This window comes from Cucumis sativus, chromosome 6, assembly GCF_000004075.3.
Source record: "Cucumis sativus cultivar 9930 chromosome 6, Cucumber_9930_V3, whole genome shotgun sequence".
NCBI classification, from domain to species: domain Eukaryota; kingdom Viridiplantae; phylum Streptophyta; class Magnoliopsida; order Cucurbitales; family Cucurbitaceae; genus Cucumis; species Cucumis sativus.
In genome coordinates this window covers 3,931,162-3,946,505 of record NC_026660.2, presented here as the reverse complement: position 1 = coordinate 3,946,505, position 15,344 = coordinate 3,931,162, and the positions used below count along the sequence as shown (strand labels likewise).

General features: G+C 34.0%; 2 protein-coding genes across 4 annotated transcripts; both read right to left on the bottom strand.

The window, feature by feature from the left end:
* Positions 1-1,554: 1,554 nt before the first annotated feature.
* LOC116404567 (NADH dehydrogenase [ubiquinone] 1 alpha subcomplex assembly factor 3-like) lies at positions 1,555-5,776 on the bottom strand. Its single transcript, XM_031887430.1, has 5 exons — positions 4,760-5,776; positions 4,556-4,672; positions 4,425-4,459; positions 3,054-3,154; positions 1,555-2,096 (listed from the first exon to the last, which is right to left on the bottom strand). The coding sequence occupies exons 1-5, from the start codon at positions 4,933-4,935 to the stop codon at positions 2,010-2,012; spliced, it is 516 nt and encodes a 171-aa protein (XP_031743290.1). The 5' UTR covers positions 4,936-5,776; the 3' UTR covers positions 1,555-2,009.
* A 2,561-nt stretch (positions 5,777-8,337) lies between these two features.
* On the bottom strand, positions 8,338-12,171 carry LOC101214396 (ETHYLENE INSENSITIVE 3-like 1 protein). Of its 3 annotated transcripts, XM_031887213.1 has the most exons (3): positions 12,009-12,171; positions 11,739-11,815; positions 8,338-10,836 (listed from the first exon to the last, which is right to left on the bottom strand). In XM_031887213.1, the coding sequence occupies exon 3, from the start codon at positions 10,624-10,626 to the stop codon at positions 8,779-8,781; it is 1,848 nt and encodes a 615-aa protein (XP_031743073.1). In that variant the 5' UTR covers positions 10,627-10,836; positions 11,739-11,815; positions 12,009-12,171; the 3' UTR covers positions 8,338-8,778. The 3 variants fall into 3 exon arrangements, with proteins under 3 accessions (XP_031743073.1, XP_004140927.1, XP_031743072.1); XM_004140879.3 differs by lacking the exon at positions 11,739-11,815 and having other exon boundaries at positions 12,009-12,170; XM_031887212.1 differs by lacking the exons at positions 11,739-11,815; positions 12,009-12,171 and adding an exon at positions 11,309-11,410.
* Between the last annotated feature and the right edge of the window lie 3,173 nt (positions 12,172-15,344).

Genomic DNA, 15,344 nt, shown 5'->3' with positions numbered 1-15,344 from the left:
TATTCTTTTTCTTCAGCTTATGCTTATTGGTTTCAACCTCACCCGAACCGTTCTTTCTTTCCTTTTTTCTAAGAATCCATTTTCTGTACTATATTTCTTTTGTTTTTATTTATTATATACTTTCGTTTCTTTTTATTTAATATAGAATTATCTATTATTTTAAATTTCAATTTGGAAGTTTTCAGGAGGAATTTTTTAATATTAGGTTTATGATTTTCTGAATCATATTTTTGTCAACTTTCCTTTATTTATGTATTAGTTTAATATAGAGTTATAAAATGGATATTTTCAAAAATAATAAAATATTGAAATTATTTACAAAGAATACAACCAAATTCGTTTAAATATTTTGCTATATTTCCTAAATGGTTTCCTTTGTTGTGTTTTTATAAGAATTTATTAGTTGTTAAATTTCATAGCATTTAGATTTATATATTATTTTAATTTTCAATTTTTCGTAGGTAAATTTCAATATTTTGTATTTTCTTTTTATTTTTAATTTTGAAGAGGGGTATAGTTGAGTTAGATGTGAGTCAAAATTATTTAAAACAATAACTTGAGTGATAATGACCTAGTTATGAAACAAGCTCCTACTTTTAATCGAAAACAAAAATAATTTTACCATAAATCGGAAACAAGTTCATTTCTTTTTTTTATTTTCAAGAAATCGAAAACAAAAAGTAATTGTTAAACATAGAGATAAGGAAATTGGAAACATAAAACAGGGATTATCAAATGGGTCCTTTCAAAGCATTTTACCATATACATATTTTTGAAAGAGTAATATACTAAAAAGAGAAAAGGATCCCATCATAAGGTCAAAACACAAACAAAATATAACAAATGAAGTTAAAAAGCCAAAGCAAAAAACACAAATAAAACTCTCCCAACTTAAGGAGAAATGTCTCAAGGCGAAGAGTTATGATGGATCCTCTCATGAAAATCGTAGTCTATTTAGAACAACAAATAGAAAGATCTCAAATCGAATAGACAGATTAATAACTTGGGGTAGATTTACAGTGACATCTGGACTCTCAAATTACCCTTATGTTAAATATGATAAATAATTGCACACCAAGCAACTCTTCAGATCATGTCTTAATGCTTTCCATATAGCCAAATTGACAAATTTCAAGTAATCTTTGTATCCCAACCTAAAAGCTTTTGGGAACACCAATCCCACGACAGTATGCCAACCCCAAACAGTCTTGTGAAAAGAAAAAAAAATGATCACTAGACTCAAAACTACCATTACATATAACACATCATCGAACTTGATCCCAAGTCTATAAATAAACGATTACAAAGAACCAACTAAGAAATCATTACCTCCAAACCAAATGAGCCTACCCTAAGGGATCATAGGATGCCTATGTTGTAAATGACTCTCAAACACTACCAATCAAGAACATACCAAAAAGAAAAATGGAGCCAAGTTAGCATTATCCTCCCAACCAACCACAACCCTAGTAAGATGAACTTGTGCAAACACATCAATCAGCTCTCTAAATTTCAAAGGCATATCTCAATTCTCATTAGGATACAAAAAAGCACTAACCTTAACACGTAGGGAACTATTAGCATTAAAAAAAACTACATAATAAACGGTTGAGAATAGCTCCACTCTAATCACGAGTTACATCGAACAAAACAATGATTTCCATTATCAATAAAACGTGAACAAATGACCTCCTCAAACTATCCCTAAACACAAATGATAGACTTCTAACACCAAAGATGAAGACTTAGAATCTTTAACCGCCCGAACACTTCTATCTTGCAGACTATATGCCTCATCACCCAAGCAACCCACAAAGATTTCAAACAAATTAAAATAAGCTACAATAACTTGGTAACAACAACATTTCAAAGAGGGATGTGACTTATGCATAAGACCACCCACATGCACTACATGGAAGGCAAACATTTGCCCCCAACACACCATCCATATATAATGAAAGATTTTTAGAGTGAAGATTTTTAGAGTGAGTCTGGCTCTGGGCGGTGGGTCATGAAGAAACTCCATAAGGCAGAAGCGCTGCAGCTACAATTCTACCCTCCTCATTTAGGATATTATAAGTTGATGCCGCATTTCTCTGCAAATAACAAAGCTTTGTTAAGGATAAACATGCCAACTCGAACATAGGTCAACTGGTCTATACATGTACTCTCAACCTCCCCAAGGTCTGAGGTTAAAGGTTAAGTGAAAAGTAGTTGTACAAGAAGAGACAGCCCTCTTCCCAAGTAGAGTGCATAATTCTGCCCTATATCTGAAGTACCCTCATTTTTCAAATATCAAATATCGATTAGGTTTGTAGTGTACGGAAATACATAGGATATGAAGAGAATTGCTGGACATGGATGATTTGCCTTGAGAGAAAGAGAGAGTGCAGATAACTACTTGATCTACAGTAACAAATTATCCATCGTGTCAAAAACTAGTTAAATTTAGACAAAATGAGACCATTCGAGATTCCAAACAGCCCACTGTTTAAACTAGCAAGTCCCCGGTTGATCATTGTAATTGGTAATTTACTCAACAACAACCCACTTGTTTCTTTCTTAAGCAAAAGTTGACATATGGCTCTAAAGATAGTTCTTGAACAGTTGAACTTAACATCATTCTCAAATATCACCTATAATTCAGATCCTATTTCCACTACATCATGTGGGTTGGTTTTTTTTTCTTTTCTTTTTATTGATGAAGAAACATGTGGTTTTTAATATCCTACACTAAAAAGTCTTTAATACCCATCTGATCAAGGGATTGTAAGGAAAAGAGGATGTTACTGGTGAATTGATGACACGTTAATTTATCTTATCACAAACTAGACAATACAGTAACCCACTACAATCTCTTTTGACGAGGCTATTATGGTTGGTGGATGTTTTCCCACCTATTTTCTTATCCTAAACAAAGAATATACTGTTTCCCACCAATAGTCACAGACCCATAAGATAGCTCAAAATCTTGATTTTCAGATGCATGAAAAGTAATTATCTTATGGATCAAGACAAATTCGACAAACAACATAATTTCAAACCAAAAGTACCGTGTCTACAGCTTCCAACTTCATGCCAGTGGAACGAATGAACTGCCTCAATTCAGGATTTACTGGTTCAGTATATCTCCCACAGCCAAGTATTAGAATTTCTGACAATAAGAAAGATTTAAAAAAAATTAAAATTAAGAAAATTAATCAGTTGACAGTAGAAATCAACAAAAATGTGCTAGCAAAGAGCAAATATGAACAATACACGGCACTAAGATGATGACGGCAGAGCTCGAAAATAAACAGAATATTTGGTTTACAGGCTAGCTTATGCATTCAACTTTAAATGGAAGTAATCTCTCATGTCAGATTCTAGAAGAATGCCTAAGAAAGAAAACCATAAACCTTGTTAACAGAAACGTACACTTGACATCCTCATCTCAGAATCAGAGAAAGAATAAAGAAACAAGAGTTTAGGTCTTGGGTAATTCATTCAATGGCTGAAAAGTGCAAATCTTTCACATATTCAAGAAGCTTTTAATTGATAAATATTACGAGTCCACTCTAATTATGTTATTCCTCCCTTTCTCAATAACAAATTTACAAATTCTAGATTCATTCTCCCATCTCCTCTATAACATATTACACGTCCCTTACAACATTAGCTAGCTGATGTAAATATCTCATTTGGTCCTCTTCCCTCTTCTAGCATAATCAAAATAGAGAGAGTATCGGGATCGGGAAGGTGTGAATATCGGCAGAGGTTAGAAGCTATCACCTAGCTGGATGGAGTATTAAGACCGGTCCGGAGTGCCAAAGAAAGGTATATGGAGGGTAGACTTGCTTATCAGCCGAAAGAGAGAGAAGGAAGAAAAAAACGAGAAAGAGTGAAGAAAAAAAAAATCCTCATCATCTTCCTGTTTAAAAGCTTCAGATCCGTCTACATTTTTAACTAGGTACACGAGTCAAATTATCAAAAATCTAATTATTTAAACAGCAAAACTAAGGCATGGTTGTATTGTGGGATACTTCAAAGGAACAATTAGGCCACAACCTGCACTATCTCACAAGATATCCTCGTCTAAGGCAGACGTGAAAATCTTACCCCACATGTTACAGTATTGAAAGAAGGAAAGGAATGATAAAGTTAAAGTCTTGCTCATGCTCAAGCACAGAAAAACTAGTCCAAGAACCTTACTCGTCCACAGTCGCGGGCCAGCTTGCACTTCACCTCAATAATCTGACAGGACAATACAACTTACCATATAACATTTGGGCACCAATTGCCAAGGAAAATCACAGACGTCCTTTAGTAATAAACACATTTCAATAGAAACGTCAAATCTAGGTATCTTTAGACACTCGTATTAAAACTACTTCAACAATGCCCAATAATTCAACACATTTTCCGAACACAACAACAGATTTTACCTGGAATAGGGCGCACAATCTGGAAGATAGATAAGCTGCAAAAAAAAAAAAAAAAAACATTTCAATCACCAAAAAGAACAAAGGAAGTAAATTGAGTATTGTAAGTTAGGAACAAGAAATGCAAAGCAAACCTATCAGACGTAATTTCCGAAAATTTCTTAGGAGTCCAAGACATCAACAAATTCCCAACACAAAGCAAGCTGCCCTCATAATCCACTCCATTCACAGTGAACCCCGTCTCAGTATACCTTAAATCCCCGCATAAAAGAGTCAAAGATATAAAATTGAGGAAAGAAATCGATGCAAAAGACAAAAAGGAGAAGTTAGGGCAGTACCGTTGAAAACGAAGCTGATCTTCAGGGACATTGTCGATGAGATTGATCTGATCGTAAAGTGAAAAGGCACGTCTCAACGACGGAAGAGGCTGGCTGAAACCAGGCTTCCGGCGATCATTTTTAAGGGTTCTAATTAGATTAGGCAGCGTCGCCACCGCTTTCTGCCTTGCCGCCATTTTTCTCAGGCCCTCTGTCCCCGTCCCGGAGTTTCGCCCCCAAATCCCTTTTTCTCTTTTACTTTTCTTCTTTAGGACATCAACTTTGATATAATTGCATTTTTCATTTAGTGTTTTGCGAAAGAAATCGAGCAGTAGTAGCTTTGCGAAGAGACGACGTGCGACGGAGAGACCGTATACAGACGGCCGGAGAGTCGCGCGGCAGTGCAGACAACGGAGGAGAAGGGATCGGTGGACGGCGGTTGTGAGCGGCGGACGTGGCGGTTACTGCTTCACACGGTGGCTCGGCTTCGACGGAAACAGAACAAGACGCGGAAACGGTTTCAGCGGCGGTGAGGCTGTGCACGGCGACGCAAATCTGGACCGGGCAGCGGCGGAAGGGCAACGACGCGGTCTTGCGGTGCAGATCTGGACGGCGGCAGATCTGGACGCGTACGGCTGCTTTGCGAACTGAAGAGAAGAGGAGAAGGGTCGCGGCGCTCGGCTTCAATAGGGGAGACGCGGCGGTTTGCGGCAGGGCTGCGGACGGAAGAAGAAAATGGAAGGGAAGGGAGGCGACGGTTTGCGGCGGGGCTGCGAACGGGAAGGAGAAGAGGAATGGAGGTCGGTCGGTGGCGGTTTTGCTTCGCGAACGGAGAGAAGGGGAAGGATGGGGCGGCTGGGCTGCGGCGGAAAGAAAGACGGAAGGGAACGGCGGAAGGAAAAGAGAAAAGAGAAGGAAAGGAGAAGGAGACGGTAGAGTCGTCGCAGCGTACGGGAGGAAGGAGAAGAGGCGCGGCGGTTGCGGCTGGGGAGAAGGGGAAGGAGGCACGGGGAGGAAGAAGGAAATGGGGAAAAGAAAGAAAAAGGAAAAAGAAAAGAAAAGGAAAAAAGAAAAAAAATTTAACCCTAACATTCTATCACAGTTAATAAAAAAGCAAAATTTTATATTTCGTGATAGTTTTTTTTCTTCCATTCATTTTTTGAGATATATAACTGTCATTGTAGGGTAGTTTTCTTCTAGTGAATCCTCTTTTGAGTTCAATCATCTTTTGTACCTATGTTATATTGCTTACTGTTTTAAATGAGTTTTGATTGTGACTAACATGGTAACAATTAGTAAATTTGCATTGAGATTTTGTTGGCCACATTGGATATAATGGTTATATATAGATATATATATAGTTTAAATAAGTGTATTTCACTAAATATATAGGTTGAAATAGGTGGTTTTCCAAATCTTTTTATTTTCTCCAATATATATTTAATTTCTGCTCTTCGTTTTCATCAGGCTCATCGCAGGTCTTCTACTTCTGCTATCACCTTTGATATGGTCCAATAATCAGCTTTACCGTAAAGTTAATTATATAGTTGCTCATGAAGTAATAGATATTAATTAATTTATCAACTTGATCAAATTATCATTTTAATATATTATATAATACATCTATTAATTTAACAAACTCAAAATATGAAATACACTAAAAATATAAAAATGTTGTTTTCCATTTACTCCAAACTCAATTGGCATGGTTATATAATTTTTTCCTTAAAAAAAAAAGAAAGATTTGTACATTAATTTTTTTAAAAAAATAATTTGCATGAGATTCGATTTAGCCCACGTAATATAAAAATAAAAGAAATACTGTGTGGACAAAGGAATCCAAAAACAACTTTCTAAAACTAAATCCAAAATGTCCATCAAATCTATAGGATTAGAGAACATAAACATTAATCTAAATTGATTACCAAACATGATAATGATGGCAATTTTGTTAGCCTAGATTGGTTAAAATTGCCAATAATGATTAATGATTGAATGCTTTTTAATTCCTCACTTCTAAATATATCTCCTTTCATTTTTGCTCTTCCTCAATCCTCATGCTCAATAGAATATTTAATTTGGGTTTTTGGATTCCTTATTTCTTCCATCCTTAAATGAATAGTAATTTACTAAAGGTTGAGACATTAATAGTAAGAGGATAGGAATGCCAAATTTTAGTTATAGAAGAGTGTTGAAATTGGGCCACAAGATGAAACTTAATCATTTGAACATTTAGAAGAGGAATACCTTACTTTACCTACATTATGATTAAAATTTTTAAAAAATAATTTAATGAGTGTAAGATTTCTGGTCAATTGTCATCTGCCAGCTTTATTTTAACACAATTAGATCTTAAAAGGAATATTTATGGCTAAAATTTGTCACATTTTAATTATACAAACAATTCTAAAAGTGCAAGTAGTAGCATTTATTAAATTTAATGTAAAAGCTATAACCCTAATTCAGCTTTAAGAGGGTATTAAATACATAAAAAATAGGTTCATCATACATCTAACCTATACCATAGAATTCAATCTATATAACTTTCATAATACTTCAATCTAATAAATATCTTGGTTTCTTATCCATTTAATATCCATATGCCATAATTATTCTATTTGATAATTATTTTAAATATAGTAAAATAAACAAAAAAAAATTATTTAATACTTAAAAAATATATACGCTACATTTTCTAAATATTTGCTGAAATTTGGTAATTTAAAATAGTTCTATCATGTTAAATGAAATATTTAATATTTATGCTCACTTCAACAGACCTACCTAACATAGGTAGCAGAAATGCATGCACATCATATCACATCAACGTACAAATTAATTATTATAACCACAATTCAGAATAGTTTTATATTCCGTCACTACGATGATATTATTTTTCAATTATTTAGGGACACATAACGAAATAATTCGATTTTTTTCTTTTTCAAAAGCAAGGTAGAGCAGATCAATCAAATCTCATCTTTACATAATTTTCAGGCTACAAAATGAATGTCAAACAAATACAATGGATAATAAACAAAAACGTTCTTATTATGAAAATGTTTTTTCTTATAAATATAAAAGTAAATGAGAGGTAGAAAAAACCAACCAACCATTTTCAATATTTGCAACCTAAATCAATAGATAAAATACCAATCATATCATAAGAGCATTGTATTAAATTAAAGCAAGAAGTGAGAGAATGAACCTCTTTGATAGTGCAAGTCTGCATTTGCAGCAACTATATCACTCGTTAGTAAATGTTTAAACCCCACCATGCAATAGTCAATTAATTTTTTTTTAAAAAAAAAACAAAAACAAAAAACAAAAGAAGAAGAACCCCACGTTTAATGTCCCCAATTAAATCCTTGTTCACCCTAGAGGGGATTGGATTGGCTGTTTCCCAATAAACAAGCACACCTATCAGAGATGCATGAATATGCCAACCAACTTGAAAACATCATAAAGCTCAAATCCCCATCCATACTCACATGTCATGTAATATATATAGATAGTAATGATAAAGACTACATACAGCAGAGCTGACCAGAGGAAAGCAAATTGGCATCCACCAGTTTTAAGAAATGATCCCAATAATATAAACATTCCAAAAAAGCAAAGGCAACAAGTAATTAATATTTTTTAACTTTTTAAAGTTTCCAGAAATACACTAATAATTGAGAGCTTTAAGATTCCTCAATTAGTGACTCACCTTGTTTTTACTTTTACTTTACTACTACTACTACTACTACACTCAGTAGCCCATTATATATCCTACCATTATGTAAAAACATCTTAATGTATGTAGCTGCAGAATCATCCTAATTACACAACACACACATTATCATTATAATTTATATGTATATATTTATGTGTATTTATATATAAGTATACAACTAGGCATTTTGATACTTAGGAAGAAGTTTCACCTTCTTTACGGCCATGAAGATGGTCTTCCTACTCCCTCTGAAAATATATTTACTTTATATCATCAGATGGGGCGAGCGAGCGATCAATGCCAAGGAGTTGTATTTTTGGGGTCAAAGGTACCACAAGGGTGTATCTTGTTTGGGCAATTGTGTGTCTGCTGCTGCATAATCGATTGATGCCAAGTTAAATGGAGAACCGAATCTGAAGTCGGAGATGTTATCGTTGGGATACATGCCGAATGGAGTATCGAATGCTGCCTTGTATTCGTCAAATGGATGTTTGTTGGAAGAAAAATCAGCGTGCTGCTGAATTGGCATGGTATTTCCCACCATTGCGGCTTGCGAATACAAATTATCGTCGACTTGGAGCTGGAATTTTGGCAGTTGTTGCTGTTGGTTGTGATCATCTGGCATGTCGAGATTACCCGAATTCAAAGGTTTGTCCTGTTGAAGGTTAGAATCGTAGAAACTCAAGAGGTCAGAAATCATTTTCTGGCCATCTTCAGGAAGTCCAAGTCCTGATACCCTGAAGGGTGGAGTCGGGTTCATCAGCCGAGCAGGTGCCTTAGGATGGTTGAAGGATGGAGGAATGGGAGATGACGATTTGTCTTCGTTAGTTTGAAAGCTTGGCATGCTAAATATATGGGAAGAATCACTCCTAAATGGGCAATTCAACTGGTGGTTGTTTCTTGAATTCCTGTCAAGAAACCCAAGACGAGCACTGTTATAAGGGCATTGAGAATACTCACAAGTATATATCCTTGGGTTCATTATCGTATTTGATTCTTCTGTCATCTGCTTCCTCTTTTGATTGAAGTCAGAATTGTTCTCCATGAATTCTTCCTTAATCTGAGGACCCACAGGTGGCATCATAAGTCTCTCCCTAGATCCAGGAGCTCCCATATTAAAGAAGTTGAGATCATGGGGTTTATTTTCCTCTCCTTCAACATTTGGCTCATCTTCAACTCCTTCGACATCATAATCACTAGTGTCGCTGATCAAAAGAGATCCGCTCCCGCAAATCGACACAGGTGGGCATTTATCGGGATACAATTTCCTAGCCAAAGCTTCTTCCTGGTTTACAATAGCCAACCATGTAGCACTCTCCTTTGCAGTCATCTTGTCTTGCAAACACTTGGACTGGCGAACAAGCTTGCGAATCTTGGCAATATCAGGTGACATATGCTTAATCACAGCAGTGAGAACACTGACTTTCCAAGCCTTCTTCAAATCATGGGGCTTCTTGTAAGGAGGTGGACCCTGGTCCTTAGGTAGTCCTAGTTCAGGCCACCATTCCTCATCTCCGGTTGGCCACCATGGCGGGGAAACTCCCTTCTCCAATGGAAAACGCCTCTGAGGTGGATCACAGTGCTGCATCAGAGCTGACAAAAGTGATCCAAGGGTTGTGTCTTGAAGCTCTTGTAAGGTGTGAGGAGTGGATGCCACTGAATTGCAGTCATTGTTGTTTCCAGGAATTGCGTGGTCTGCCTGATATTTGGCAATTGCTGCAGGGCCATTTCTATCGAATCTAACCTTTTCTTTCCACCATGCACGAAGATTATCAGAAGCTCCACTGACTGGTTTTCCTTTCTCAGGAATAATCCCATAAACGAACCCTTGAGCTTTGCAGACCTCCATCATTTTCAACATATACTTCAGGATCCCGTCTTGAGCCCGAGACATCTTCTTCCTTCGGGCCTGCTCCTGGGATTGACGCTGCTTTGAACTATCAGCACCTTCCTTCTCTTTGCTCTGTTCTTTGAGTCGCCTCAAAAGCATTCGGTCACGCCACATCCTTCTCTCAAGCTCATCAACATCCAGCTCTTCATCACTATAATCTTCCTCCAAAACAGCTTCAGCTTCATGCTCCTGAGCTGTCTCTTGTTCCCCAGGAGGAGCCGAAAAATATTCAAGATTTCGGCAAAAGCCAATATCCTCAAAGATTCCCATGGTGTTCATTATTTGAATAATTGCACCACAGTTAGTTTACAAAAGCAAATAATTAAAACCCCAGTGTCGACGGCTTGAAACCACTTGCTTGTTGAAGAATTGCTTTCTTATCCAACCACTGTTCAAACAAAAATGACAACTTCCAGGATTTTATTTTAGGAGCCACTGAATTTCAAGTTCCGGTGAAACATCCCAAGAAAATTGATCATTCACGATATCCTGTTGAAATATTAACAAACTCAATAGTTAGTTAAAAACTTAAATGCTACCACCAGAAGGATTACTTAGAATTAATGGTTATGGCTCCAACACAACCCTTAAAAATAATAAATAAATAGATAAAAAAAAGTCAAACTCCTCAGATAAAATAAACAAAGCGTAGAAGAAACACTCGGTTATAAGCCCAGCGAATTAAACATATAAAATATATACATTTCAGCCAGGGAAAGAAAGAAAAACAGCCATACTAGAGGAGAAATCGTCATTTAATCACTTAATAAAGAGCAAAAGATACAGAAATTATATATTATATAATAGAAAGAAAATCAAAAGATAATATAAAAAAAATGTTTCAAATTTTAATTATTACAAGAAGTAAATTAAACGTCAAAAAAAAAAGTAGGAGAAATCAATATGAAAATAATATTGCAAGTAATTCAAGCGTTCCTAATTATTCGGTTCCAATCCATACCCTTAACACTAAGATTTGAAACTCTGCGTGAAAGAAACGCCACGTTCGATCTGCGTATAATCTTCGCCAAAGAATTTCCAGCAAAATTCTCCGTCTCTAAAGCAAAACTTAAACGAAGTTTTATGACCAAAAACAGAGATAAAGACTTAACACTCTAACATGAATTTATATTCACGCCGACTGAAACTCTCTTCGCTTTAGTGACAAAAAGAAGACGACCTCAGCAGCCTTTAGATCGAGAAACTCGGAGTCAATCAAAATCTCATCCCCGAAAAAAATGGAAAGAAACGACGATAATCAACAAGTAACGTAAAGATCAAAGACGTTAAAGAAGAAAACAAGTGGCGGAACTTATAAAGAAAGTCAGCAAAAATACATAACCAAACGAAACGCTTGTAATTCTTAAACAACATGCCGAAAATACGCATACCTCAGTCGATAACAAACAATTCAGAAAAGCGAAAAAGATAACCAAAAACCTCCAACCGCAAACTACGGATTCAATAACTACAGCAAGATGATAAACACAAACAAAATCAATTAAAAAAAATCAAAAAAAAAAAAAAAAAAAAAACAGAGCGAACTACAACCATAAGCATATACTCCGCAAATTCAAGCTCCATTAATCAAATTCACATATCAAAACAACAGAAACATAACAAAAATTAGGGTATATCATTTCCAGAAATTGAAATTTTACCTTCCGTAATCCATTTCAAACTCTTCTCGTTCTTCTCCGCTGAAACTCATCAATTACAGAGAAAAGAAAAAAGAATGAGAGAGAAAGGAAGTGACGGTGGTGAGAGTTTTGTTGTTATCCTCTTTTCTATGAATGTTAGAGAGAGAAAGAAGAAAATGGGTGGTGGGTCCTGAAATGCAAAAGACAAACAGTAAAATCCCAAGGGAGGAGGAGACTTAACACGATCCCCAGTATTTAACCCTGGTTTGGTTAACTCTTCTAACCGCGGTCAAACCTCTTGGAGGGCTGCCGTTTGGAATTTTGCATGTCCGGTTCTTTTCCTCTGCTTCCTTTTCATTTTTACAATCCCTGCTCTCTCCTTTCATATTCCGACGCGTGTTTTTCTTTTTTCTTTTTATATTATAATTAATAAACGTGGGTGACGACTCTTCATATTTCCCAATTTATTATTAATTAAAGCCATCCATTGGTTTCCTTTCCACTTCCACACACTAAGATAAATCATTAATCTTTTTTAAGTTTTCATTAATTTCCTTGTTAATATAATAAATAAGTAATATTGATTTATTTGGAAATTAATTAAATTTCTTCTAATATTTCTTTATGTTGTTTTTTTAAAATTTAAAAATAAAAAGCAAAAGTAAAAGTAAAAATATATGAAAAAAAATCAAGGTATGTGTGATGGAAAAAAAGTAGGTGCAATATTTTTTAAAAAAAGAAAAAAGGCAAGTGGATAAAAGATTTTAGCAATAACAAAAGGAAAAAAGAAAAAAGAAACATTTTGTATTGTATGAAAAATTTACTATATAAGTTTCTAGCTTTTTGGGAAAGTTTTTTAGGGGCAATAAATCTTTGTGTGGATATGATTGTGTGTAAATTAATAGATTGCTAAATGATAAACAATTTGTTAAAAAAATAAATAAATGAAAATTCTCGGAGATAAACCTTATCGATAGAAATTAAGAATACGTTTTTTTTATTGGCTTAAGGAAATAAATTAAGTTATTTCAACGATTATTTTTTTAAAATTAAACTCTTGAAAAAGTATTTCAAGTGCACCATAAATACTGATATCGAAAATGAATATTTGTATGAAAAAACTTAAAGAAATAGAGTAAAACATTAAATGTAAAATTACAAGAGTTGTATCATATCAAACGCACCTGTTAAGAAAAGGCTCATGAAAGCCCTAAAAAAAGGTGCAAGGTTGAGGCCAACTTGCTTCTCATATGGAGCTTGTTTTGCTCGGTCTCTTAATCTAAAACATCAATTGCGGTCTAATTCTATCCCTTGAGGATCATATTTCTTCGAAAGAAAAAAAAGTTACAATTTCAATCTTGAAGATGAGAGAGACATCATGTTTAGCTCCATTACAAGATAATGATATCATATTCTTCACTAAATTAATTGATCTAACACTTGCGCTAAAAAGTAACTTAAGTATCAGAGTTTATGTGGTAAGCACTACAACTAGTGTATTATTTTGGCTATTTTATAGGTAATATCTTTTCTCAAACTATAAATTACTGACCACATTTTGCTATCACAACGTAAGCGAATAAGTATTTAGTAAACAATCGTTAAAAATGAGAAAAGAAAACTACTGTAAATCGATCTGTAATTGGATTGATTTGAATTATTAATATGCTAAAGATGTGAAATGAAGAAATGAAGAATATGAATGAAGAAAATAATTAAGAGTGACAATTCAAGATATAAGAGAATATATGTATGGAAAAGTTGATGATAATTTTTATTTTCAATACAAAAGGCAAAATGTCACATTAGGATAAAGTTTTAAATGGTCAAATAACTTCTTTAAGAAAACAATGGTAACCTTTTTTCTTTCAACATAGCATAACAATGGTGAATTTTAATAATAATGTTATAATCAAGAAAAACACGATGGAATATAATAGAAAATATTGATTTAAAATGATAAAACTTCTAAAATTATATATAAGTACATCAAAATATAAGTACAATCTGTTTGTCATACATCACATGTCAAATAGTTGTGTCTATCATGATATAGATAAACACACATATATATAATAGTTTTTCTTTGCAGATCATTGTAGATAAATTATGATATTTTGCTATATTTTAAATGTGAATGTTGTGCTCTGACGTAGATCAGGGGTTGTGGAGAAGGATTTTTGTGAGATGGAAGTTGAAAACTTTTACGTGTAAAGATTAGGCGTTTTGAAGAATAAGTATGTACTCTAGCTAACTAAAACGAGAGATCACGAACAAGATTTGAACACTAACATATTTAAATGATTTTTCTTTAATGGATCTATGTGTTTTGGCAAAGACGGGAATATATAACGTTTTTATTTTTTAGATTGGTGAGAATTTTGCAATTCGACAAATAGCGTTAGGGTTTGCTTTTGCACAAATTATTCTTATCTTTTCCTATTGGTTTTACTTTTGGTAATTGTGTACTTCGTAGGGTAAGCCTTCCCTATCATTCTTCATCAAATTGCTCAAATCCCTTTGGCCCTTCCTATCCGTTGCTCAATAGATCCTTAACTTATCCACGTGCAATTATTAAATTATCGATGTTGATATCGATCAAATTTCGATTTCAATCCTCAATAGAGAGAATTGTATTTCTAAGTCACAAAATTTATAAAAAAAAAAGTTATCTTTATCAATAAATAAGTTGTTTGTTGATATTAATTCGAATAGTATTCCTATTCAATTATATTAAAATAAATGACATTTTATATTTTACGAATTATTTATACATATTTAATATTGACATCGAGTTATTCGATTGAAATATACATTGGCGAATATATCAACATATCAACGAATATATCAATATACATTTGATTTAATCTTTGTTTTTGGCTATACAATCTTGCGTGGATTTATTTATTATCAAAAATTGATTTGTGCCTATTTTTTTTTTATTTCGTTTAAATACAAACAAATATGTCCAATTTTATTCTAAGAAACTAAATTATACTAATGATGTGCGGGTGAGAGATTTGAATCCGAACTTCTTATCTTCGAAAACATACAAATGCGAGTTAAACTAAACACACGTCGACAACTTCTTTTTTTCTAAACGACTTAAAAGCAACTATTAAAAAACTAGAAAAAGAGATTGATTAATTTAGAAGTTCACAGGTACCATTGATTAATCTTATAGCAGGGACAGTTTGATTAACTTTGAAGTTCATAGGTATCATTGACAGAGGTGATTCTGCAATTTCTTTTCTTTATCATAAAGATATTTTGATTTAATTACAAATTTACAAATAGGGAAGTCAGTCGTTGATAAACTTTTACGATTTATTAATGATAGACCAATATTTGCTACAT

What these genes read in the sequence shown, in the direction of transcription:
- LOC116404567 (XM_031887430.1), bottom strand. Translation starts at nt 4,935, where the DNA reads ATGGCGGCAAGGCAGAAAGCGGTGGCGACGCTGCCTAATCTAATTAGA. An exon ending in GATCAGCTTCGTTTTCAACG is followed by an intron (nt 4,673 to 4,759) that starts GTACTGCCCTAA and finishes CGGGGATTTAAG; the next exon opens with GTATACTGAGACGGGGTTCA. An exon ending in GATTGTGCGCCCTATTCCAG is followed by an intron (nt 3,155 to 4,424) that starts GTAAAATCTGTT and finishes TCTTATTGTCAG; the next exon opens with AAATTCTAATACTTGGCTGT.
- LOC101214396 (XM_031887213.1), bottom strand. Translation starts at nt 10,626, where the DNA reads ATGAACACCATGGGAATCTTTGAGGATATTGGCTTTTGCCGAAATCTT.